Genomic DNA, 10,940 nt, shown 5'->3' on the forward strand with positions numbered 1-10,940 from the left:
CTCCTTGCTGACCCACTCTTTGGAGGAAAAACTCTGCTTTAGACTAAAGACTAAAGTTGAATTTTTCTACTTTAGTCATTTAGTTTAGTTATTTCTACCTTCTCTCAAATGAAGATGGAGGGAAGTTCTAAGTCTAAACATCAAGTCTGTTTTCCTAGAGTGTCGTTTTTCTCCTTGTCTTGTCTGGCTAACTCATCAGTCTTTTAATTCTCAGCTGAAGGCCCCTTTCCTAGTATGCCCCCCTGTTATCCTTCAACTTAATCTATTCCCCTGCCTCTCTAGCTCTTCACTCTTCTTGAGACCTGTTAAAGGTATTGCAATCCTTTGTTCATTTTCCTCTGAAGGGGGTGGGTTCTATCTTTTCCCCCAGCATTTATTATATGATAGGTTGGTACTCACTATCTATTTGTTGAATCAGCAGATGAACAACTGCCTTCACTTAGGAGAACATTGTAAACTAGGAGCAGGTCAAATATCTGGCTAAAAACTTGGGATTCTAAAGCCAAGCCTGTTTTTATTAGAGCAATAACTCAACACAAATTCTCTCAGGCTTAACGTCATAAGACTTGAAATTCAGGGCCAGCTCTGCCATGACCTTTGTGTGGAGCCCTGAGGAGGCCATTGTCTTGGTCTTATTGTTATCTTCCCAGGCTGAGAGCATGCATGACAGAGAATTTTCATAACCATAAAACATAAGCTTACTCATATTGTAGTCTGTTCTGCACCAGAAAGTCTTCCACAGCGATGGTATCTTCTGCTTTAATACGGAAGTCAACTGTACTGTGAGGTTTGACTTGTGTGACCGAATCTGGTTTCCAGAAATCCATCTGAATAAGGAATAAGACATATTGTATTGGACACCAATAATTCAATGGATGAATCATCACTAGCAGGCACACTGCCCCAGTGAATTATGATGAATCAAATTATCCATGAAATCTCTTATAAATATCTCCTTTATTTTTGAGTGGACAAAAGTTGGGACCAAGCAGTTGGATGTCAATAAAAGTGTTTACACACACATACATACATAGCATTAATGATCAACAAGCATGAAGAGCATGATTATCTCTCATAATGGTAGTTAATTGCAGTATTCTATAACTGCTCTCTTCTGTTTATTGATTTTCTAGAACAGTTGCTTATTGGTGATAGCAGTGTTTGTGGTAATGGATATATGTGATAAATGAATGACGCTGAATTACCTGGAGCCCAAAATTTAATAGAGAGAAGTAGAGCTTTTGCTTTTACTTTTTAATGAGCTCATTTTACGAGTTTCTCTTGGAGCTCAGTGCCGTACAGATCACACTAATGTGGGAACCAGGGCATCCCTGACCTGTGCAGGATCCGTCGGGGAGGAACATTGTAACTCCCCACAGTGGTCATCTCGGCACCATGGGCAGAAGCACGAGAGTCTCAAGAATCCAATAGTGTGCTGACATTTTCATTTGTTCAATTATTTGTCAACAATCACTGAGGACCTACTATGGGACAGATTTTATTTTCCTGGACTCCAAAAGCACTGTGGATGGTGACTGCATCCATGAAATTAAAAGACACTTACTCCTTGGGAGGAAAGTTATGACAAGCTATGACAAGTCCATATAGTCAAAGCTACGGATAAAAAAAAAAACTATTTTCCAGTAGTCATATATGGATATGAGAGTTGGACCGTAAAGTTCAGTTCAGTTCAGTGACTCAGTCATGTCCAACTCAATACAAGACCCCATGGACTGCGGCACGTCAGGCCTCCTTGTCCATCACCAACTCTCGGAGTCCACCCAAACTCATGTCCATTGAGTCAGTGATGCCATCCAGCCATCTCACCCTCTGTCGTCCCCTTCTCCTCCCACTTTCAATCTTTCCCAGCATCAGGGTCTTGTCCAACGAGTCAACTCTTCGCATCAGGTGGCCAAAGTATTGGAGTTTCAGCTTCAGCATCAGTCCTTCCAGTGATCACCCAGGACTTATCTCCTTTAGGATGGACTGGTTGGATCTCCTTGCAGTCCAAGGGACTCTCGAGTCTTCTCCAACACCACAGTTCAAAAGCATCTATTCTTCAGCGCTCAGCTTTCTTTATAGTCTAACTCTCAAATCCATACATGACCACTGGAAAAACCATAGCCTTGCCTTGACTAGATGAACCTCTGCACCTGAGACTCAGGACACACTCAAGCAAATCAAACATGGGGAGATTTTAGAGGCCATTATGCACAAAAGGAGGATGACATATTTGACAATTCTGATGTTTTTCTTTGTGGGTATGTGGTTTCAAATCTTTTTTCCTTGGGAAAATATTAACCAAGGACATCCTGCCTGTAACAGGTCTCTGATTTTCTGTTCTTTCCTTGAGCTGAATAAAGGCCTAGAAGCCTAAGGTGACCCTGACATTGGATCATTCTCTGCTCTTTGTCTCCCCAGTACCTGTTCAGATATTTATGAGCTAATCTCAGGCTAGAGATGTGGCAGGTGGTGATATTTAGGATTGTTGCTTTGGAACGTGGGAGTCTGGGCAGACATAGAGGTTGTTAAATAGAAACTGATGATATAAAATATTAAGATGACTCAATTTTAGATATGCCTGTGGAGAACCCAGTTGCCTATCTCCTGTCCTGGTGATTTTCCAGCTACTGCAGATGTCTAGAGGATGCTGAATCATGAGTCAGGGTCATAGGGAATGTCAGCACAGGGGAGGTGGGACATTAGGATTACACAGGAGGGATTTCAGAAGAAAGAGAGTGAGTGTGGTTGTCATTAAGTTGCTGAAAGGAGAGAATATTGATAATTTGATAAGGACTGGCTACAGAATGTGATGAGAAGATAAAGATGAGAGGTTGAGAGATAGTGAAGGAAGGATAAAAGCTTATCATGGTAAAGGTAGAGAAAGCAAGAGCTGGTGATGAATTCTAGCTAGCCAGCATTGTGGGAAGAAGGGCCATGAAGACAAGCACATTACAAAAGAAGTTCTTAAAAGTTAGCTCTGGGGCTTCTCTGGCGGCTCAGTGGAGAGTGAGAGTCCGCCTGCCGATTCAGGAGACATGGGGTCTGGTCCCTGATCCTCAAGGGTCCCCCACGCCGCAGGGCAGCTAAGCTCAGGCACCACGTCTGCTGAGCTCACGAGCCACACTCACTGAAGCACATGTGCCCCTGAGCCTGTGCTCTTCAACAAGAGAAGCCGCTGCGATAAGACGCTCGTGCACTGCAACTAGGGAGGAGCCCCCACTTACGCAGCTAGAGGAAGCCCGTGCAGCGATGAGGCCCCAACACAGCCCAAATAAAAAGCACACAGCACCACCGAAAGGGTAACCGTGAGTGTGTGTCCTTCATAAATGTCTGTCATCCCATGGTGGGATGGGAGAGGGAGGTGTATCTTGGTTACAGACACAGAGGTTTAGAATCGGTAAAGGACATAAAGCTCTCCAAGCATATGCAGACAATTAAGACAGGGCCCTACTCACACAACACTGGGACCCTCTAGTGTTGCTCAGGAGACTCCTCCCTGCCAAGATCTACATATCTGTGCTTGAAAGCTCTCCCAGAGCTGGAAAAGGCCTCACGGCTCACAGCAGGCAGGAGCTGCCAAAGAAGCACTTTCCAGAGAAGTGCTTAATCAATGGCCCTAGGAAGCAGGTGTCTAAATATTCCCATCCTCTCCCTTCTCGGGTGGGACCATTTTGAAGTGTGCAGTTTGCACCCTTTCCTAGTTTCTCTGGAGGATGGAGCTCTAGTCATCCTCTCTGCGGGCCGACTTCGCCGTGTCCCTTCTGTCGGCTGCCCGCCCTGCCCTGCGTCACTCCTCACTTCTCTACCCAGGCTCCCCCTGCTTTCCAGGTGAAACCTGCCATTGAATCTTTGTCTGAGGATCTGCTCTGGGAGCACCTATGTTAAGATGTTAGCTTTCTACCTAGAGTAACACAACGTCCTTGGTGATGGTTCTAATACAATCTTGAATATATCTAGTACTACTTCAGAACAACCTAATTGCCTTATAGATGGTTTTCTTTTTGATATTAAACTGAAAGTAGCCTTTCCTAATCTTTTAACCTCTTGTCCATCTGTCTTGGCTCTGCCAAGTATTGGTGTGTGTGTGTGTGTGTATATATATATATATATATATGCACATACATGCATATATAAAAAATATTTATTTTACAAATGAGATAGAGAAATCTCATAAACATGTTTGACAAAGGACTTGCTGATCTAACCTGAGGTCCCTTAAAACCTTCAGTTTGACAAGGAGAAAATTGGTCAGCAAACATACTGACATCCAACGCTGTGGAGTCCTACAAATATGGTGGAGACTTGCTAACCTGGGCTTAGTAGCCAGTGCTTCTTAAGAGACATGGAGCCAAAAATCAGGAGGATCATAGCCCCAAAGATGTTTTTAATGCACTAAGTATGGTTACAAATAATCTTAAAACATTAGCACAAAGAGATAAAGATAAATTTCAATATTTACCAACACTTTGTGAATGAAATCTATGCTTAAAATATGGAAGCAGAGTAAAATATATGATCTGAGCTGTAGGGAATTGAATTACAAGTTAAGGAGTTGCCACTAGTGGTAAAGAATCCACCTGCCAATGCAAGAGACACAAAAGACACAGGTTCAGTCCCTGGATTGGGAAGATCCCCTGGAGTGGGAAATGGCAAACCACTCCAGTACTCTTGCCTGAAAAATTCCAGGGACATAGTAGTCTGATGGGCTACAGTCTGTGGGGCCACAGACAGTCAGACATGCCTGAGCAACTGAGCACATACACACACACAGATAAACAGGCTGAGGTTATAAATTTATAAATCCACATATCTGAGTAACAAAGAACCATAAAGAATGTTTGTTGAAAGATGAAAGAATAACTTTAAGTGATGGCACTGTGAGAATGTCAACTAAACCATCCATCTGGCTAATGACCAAAGACTCCATCCTAAAATGTGATACAAAACCAGCGCAAAACAAGATAAAGTAGTGTATTCGCCTTAAATTCTTTTGCACATAAGAAGAACATGTAAACAGATTAATAATTATGTTGGAGAATTTCTATTCTTCACATATTTACACGTATTGTTTCTTCACATTGTGCTTGACTGTGAATTCAGCATAGGATTAACTCTTCATTTATCTCGATGGAATTTTCCTTTCTTGTTGGAAGAGATGATAACTTCCACTCTGGGTCTAGTTCCAGACAGCGGGGAGGAACTTACAAGTGTAATAGGAGTGATGGAACATTAGAAGGCTGTAACCATGTCACTTTGGTCGTGTACCTGAAGCTAGAGAAACAGTTCAGGAAAGTATAGAGAGAAGAGGATAGCTTTTGCGGTGAATGCCTCTAATAAAGAAACAAGAAGGTGAAAGAAAACCTTTATTATACAATTAAATATGAAAAGAGGGAGGTTGCTAAAGTCCAGTGTGGTCACAGCTCTCTCCAATACATTCAGCTTTTAAAAGGTCATGTTCAAAAGCTGGGAGGAAGGATGCATGGCCAAGGATGAATACAAACACTAGATGCCCTTGTAATGATCCTATCAGGAAGGCTACAGTCCAGAATATGCTACACTTGCAAGATTACTAAGAAGAGTAAAACCTCTTTTTCAATCACATTGGAAATAGAATGAATAAAGAAGAAACATGCTGCCTCATGGCTTGGAGCAAAAGCATAATGTTTGCAGCTGAACAGACGAAGTAACCTTATTTAAAACTCTTGTGTGGCTTGTCTTTTCTAAGGAGTTACACTATCTCTTATTTTTTTCCTACTTCTACTGAGAGATGAAATTACCCTAAGTAAATAATTTTTCACATTAAGATTTTAGCAGAAATACCTTCTTTGGAAAGAGAATTTTGAGGCCCAGAGATAAGGATGGAGAAGGCAATGGCACCTCACTCCAGTACTCTTGCCTGGAAAATCCCATGGACGGAGAAGCCTGGTGGGCTGCCGTCCATGGGGTCGTGAAGAGTCGGACACGACTTAGCGACTTCACTTTCACTTCTCACTTTTATGCATTGGAGAAGGAAATGGCAACCCACTCCAGTGTTCTTGCCTGGAGAATCCCAGGAATGGGGAAGCTTGGTGGGCTGCTGTCTCGGGGGTCGCACAGAGTCAGACACGACTGAAGTGACTTAGCAGCAGCTTAGCAGCAGTAGATAAGGAGAGAAGGGATTATCCTGGTCACGTAAATTGCGTTCAGAATCCTGGATCTCATGGTGGTCATAATAACACACACATAGTTTTTACTATGTAAATTCTTTCCAAGTGCTTTACTTATATTAGTTCTTTTAAATCTCACAAAATTCTGTAAGGTAGATGCTCTTATTCTCCTTATTTGACAGATTGAGACCCAGAGAGGCATCCAAGGTCCAGTTAGCAAGTGGCAGAGCCAGGAACTGAACCCAGGAAATCTGAGTCCAGATTCTCTGCTCTTGACTACTAGAAAATGCTGAATTTTAAGTAACTAAAAAGGCAGAGGATGTGACTGCAAAACTTTTTCTCAGCAATCTTAGAGGAATCAGAGCTTGACGGGATCTCTGAAAAGTGGAGGGGGCATGTCTTGGATTTCATAAATAAGAAGACAGGTGAATCTCAGAAGCAGGATCTCCCAGGGCCCGGCATGGATACTGGCAAAGTTAACTGGAAGCAGATGGGTTGTGAATGCTCAGAAAAGGGAGCCGTGATCCTTGGGAGCCAGCGCAGTGTACAGAAAGAGTGAGTCAAGCCCAATTAACTTCATGTGATGATTGAAAGAAAACACGAGCCTGCCAGAGTGCTGAATCTGGGTCTTAGCAACATGTCTGACCAAGCCTCTGCATTTACATTCTTCTTTATAAGCTGGACAGCACAGTGTTAGCTGTGGGTAACACGACAGTAACATGGATAGCAGAGAAAGCTCATCTGAGATGCCCTGGTTCATCAGTCACTTTCAGTGCTTACTTAACACTGCCTTTGGCATACTGGAGACTCTTGTAATAGATATTAAAATAATGAATCATGGAAGATGCCTCTAATTCTGTACTGACCCTTCACTTACTTGATATTTTTACTCTATCTGTGACAAAGGTAAAAGTCAAGAAGACATGTTTATCAAGCTTGCTGGTGATATGAAGTTAGGGCAAATTATTTCCCTGAGTGAATTCATTTTTAAAACTGTCTCAGTATGCAATAAAGATAATTTTTAACTGACTAAATATATAATAAAATCCTGCATTTAGGTTAAAACATCAGTTAGGCAAGTATAGAAGGAAGAATACCTTACTTCGTGTGAGAGGGTGATTCATGTGAGAAAAAAATACCCTGATAGTTTTGATGGGCATTAGGTTTACTATAAGCTAAGAGCATTCTAACTGTTCAACCTGTGAAAAGAATCTTACACCCCATTAGTAAGTGTCTGCTGACAGTGGCCCTACACTGTATATTAATCAGAGTACATCTGGAGGTCCATTGTCAATTCTGAGAGCTACATTAAAAAAAAGAAATATAGACAGAAAGATTGAGCTGTGTCCAGAAGTGACCACAATGACCAAGAGTCTGTAAACCCGTGCCAAGAGAACTGATAAATCTCAGAAGTGAGACAGGATTTGACTCAGCTGGGTCCAAGGGGTCAAGGTTAAGGTAGTTTTCAGCTCAGCGCAATGGTCTGAATGGTTTGTAAGGCACATGCTACTTTGAAAAAGAAGGATTCCTACTATCCTTGGAAGTACTCAAATAGGTTTTATTAGGGCTAGCAACCAGGGATGCTATTTCCCCTGAAGTTCAAATTTGAGCGGAAGCGTGCAATAGGTGACTTTAAATTCTCTTTCTGATCTAGCCTTCTGAATCTGTTTCAGTTTATGACACTTCTCTACCTTTTTTGTTTCCCTCCACATCTTAAAAGCTAAAAAGATAACTATAGAAAGATAATGGATGGATAGATAGATACTTAGGAACTAGTAGGATGTTTTGGTTTTTATATTAATGAAAAGACAGCATTGGATCAAGTAAACTATTTGTGGTCTACAATAGCTCCCTGCCACTAATACACACACACACGCACACACACACACACACACACACACACACACATATATACACATACTTATATATATATACATATATATATTTTAAAATGTCAGTTTTAATCCCATAATTGGATTTTAATCCCATCATTAAATCCCATAATTTAATCCCCATAATTGCATTTAAAAAAATAAAGTAGCCTAGAGATTTTGGTTTCTTAATAGTAAAATAAAAGTATAAAAATCGCTCATTACTTTTTATCATTTTTACCCCCTTCAAGTCCTATCATTAAGAATGCCTGAATCAAGGTCATGAAAACTCAAGCTGTTTGATTTGAAATGAAAGAAAATCAAAGAGAACAGATGATACATGGGATGTGGAAATGAATTTCAAGTTGGACCAAAGCCCAGTTTTTCTGTAATATCCAAGTTGATCATTTTTCTCTTTTGACTTAGAAGGGAAGTTGCTATACATTAGATGTTCTTTGACCTTTGCAACAATTTTGACTCATCCAGCTGTCCTGCTCAGGCAGCTCTGTAAAAAGTTACCCTAGATTTATGATACTGTAGGGCTTATGGCAATCGAATTTAGGCAGACAAAAGTGGCCTGGTGGCACTAAATGTTTTTCAAGTTTTTATTTCTTGCTACAAAAGTGCTGTAGTTAATATTTCATGTCATTTTTCCCTTGATGGAATCACAGTGCAATCTTAAGATTTTAAAAAATAATCTATGATTTTTAAAATATTGTTATAGGAAACCTATAAGCATAGATTGGCATTTACCTGCCTGGTGCTGGCCAGCTCATGGAGTAAGTCGATGTGATTTTCGTCTTCAACATGGACCCGGAACACCTTGTCACTGAACAATGAGAAAGAGAAGAAGAGAACATGTGAAATGGGGTAATGTGTTCAGATTTTTGGCTAACAAGGAGGGACTTGCTAATTTAAGCCGTAGGCTACTTACCCTTCAAAGTGCTCACCAGAATGGTGAGCAGATGCTAGGGTCACGGTCACGAGAATCAAGAACGCCAACATTGCGCCTGACTAGGTCTTTTAGGTAGGCTTCACCTGCTTTTATAATCCGGGGTGTTCTCTGTGTTCTGATTGCAAATAGGTGCTGTCAGATCTTGATTAATGGTTTTCTTAGCATTGTTGCCTGGGTAGCTGTGTAAAGTCTAGAAGTCTATCTCTCCCAACACCTGTGGAAACAAAGCAAATAACATGAAGTTCAGCCTATCTAATTTGGATGTCAGACCTTGAATATCCGGAGGAAAAGGAGCTTTTTACTTTTTTTTTTTTCGTTTTTCATAAAGTACTATTTTTATTTTATTGTTTCTGAGTACCTTGGGTCTCTGTTGCTGCGCGCAGGCTTTCTCTAGTCGCAGCGAGGCGGGGCTGCTCTCTTGCCATGGGCCACGGGCTCCAGGCGCTCTAGCTTCAGTTGTGGTGCACGGGCTTAGCTGCCCCGAAGCTCGTGGGGTCTTCCTGGGCCAGGGATCCAACCCATGCCCTTCACTGGCAGAATGAATCCCATGCATTGGATTATTATTATTTTTTTTAATACTGAACCACTAGGGAAGTCCCAAGAAGTTTTAAACAAAATCTATTTTGTAGCCTTTAATTTTTTTTTTTTTTTGATTTGAGAAGTACATACAACAAATTCTATAGATTTAAGTATAAAGTTTGGTGAGTTTTGACAAATATATATACCCGTATAATAAACATCCTGGTATCCTAGTCAAGGTATAGAACATTTTCATCACCCTAAGAAGTTCCTTTGAGTGTGTTTACAATCTATTCTGTACTCCCCTCAGGCTACCACTACTCCTATTTCTAGCTTTGTGTGTTAATTTTGTCTATACTAAAGCTTGATATAAATGAGATCATATGGTATATATTTCTTTGTGTCTGCTTTCTTTCATTCGTGATCATGTTTTTGAAACTGATTAGTGTTTTGTTTTTATTATTGTTTTTTCCTTTTTATTAGCAAATTATATTTTATTGTACACTGCAGTTTATTTTCCTGTTGGTGGGTATTTGTATTGTTTCCAATTTTGTATTACTATGAATTAATCTGCAATAAACCTTGTATGCAAGTCTTTCTGTAGGCATGTGTTTTCATTTTGCAGGGGGTGGGTTACATAGTTGAAGAATGTGCTGTGTGCAAAGTCACTTCCCTCGTGTCCGGCTCTTTTGCGACGCCCTGGACAAGCTCTTTTGCGACTCCCTGGACAAGCTCCTCTGTCTATGAGGTTCTCCAGGCAAGAATACTGGAGTGGGTTGTCATGCCCTCCTCTAGGGGATCTTCCTGACCCAGGGATTGAACACATGTCTCTTACATCTCCTGCATTGGCAGATGGATACTTTGCCACTGTTTAAAGCCCCTAATTTAAGAACGGAATTGCTAAATAATAATGTAGGTGAGGGTTTCACACTCTAAGATTCTGACAAACATTTTCCCTCAGTGGTTGCATCATTTTAAGCTTCCTCCAGTATCTAGTTGCTCTGCATTCTCTCCAATGTTTTGGTAGTATTAGTCTTTAATTTGGTAATTTTAGTGAGTGCACAGTGGTATCTAACTGTGGTTTTAATTTGTATTTCCTTGATGCTGATGAAGTTAAACATCTTGTCATGAATTTTTTTAGCCATTTGTAAATCCTCTTTGTGAAGTATATATTAAAATCTTTTGCCTTTTAAAAGAAATGGGCTGTTTGCCTTTTTATTATTATTATTTTTAATAGAATTTGTGTTTTTTACATTTTCCCAAGGAATCTTTGGCTATCCCAAGACCTCCAACATTTGCCTGTGTTTTCTTATGGAGTTTTGTAGTTTAGGTCATTATGCATGATGTAAAGTGTGGATCAACACATTTTTAAAAAATATGATAACCAATAGATACAGTACTGTTTGTTGAGAAGGCTTTTCTTTCCCCATTGAATTACAGTTGGTG

The 10,940-nt window shown here is 40.6% G+C and overlaps 1 protein-coding gene across 1 annotated transcript in view; it reads right to left on the bottom strand.

Moving 5' to 3' along the window:
- Window positions 1–9,025, bottom strand: part of CPB1 (carboxypeptidase B1) — a 36,489-nt gene extending 27,464 nt beyond the window's left edge. Inside the window, exons 1-3 of the mRNA XM_065942811.1 lie at window positions 8,955–9,025; window positions 8,774–8,849; window positions 703–827 (exon numbers count right to left, since the gene is read on the bottom strand). Of these exons, the coding sequence (XP_065798883.1) occupies window positions 703–827; window positions 8,774–8,849; window positions 8,955–9,025 (272 nt within the window). The remainder of the gene's footprint in view (window positions 1–702; window positions 828–8,773; window positions 8,850–8,954) is intronic.
- Between the last annotated feature and the right edge of the window lie 1,915 nt (window positions 9,026–10,940).

The sequence above is a fragment of the Muntiacus reevesi genome, chromosome 8 (genome assembly GCF_963930625.1).
Source record: "Muntiacus reevesi chromosome 8, mMunRee1.1, whole genome shotgun sequence".
In the NCBI taxonomy this organism is placed as follows: Eukaryota; Metazoa; Chordata; class Mammalia; order Artiodactyla; family Cervidae; genus Muntiacus; species Muntiacus reevesi.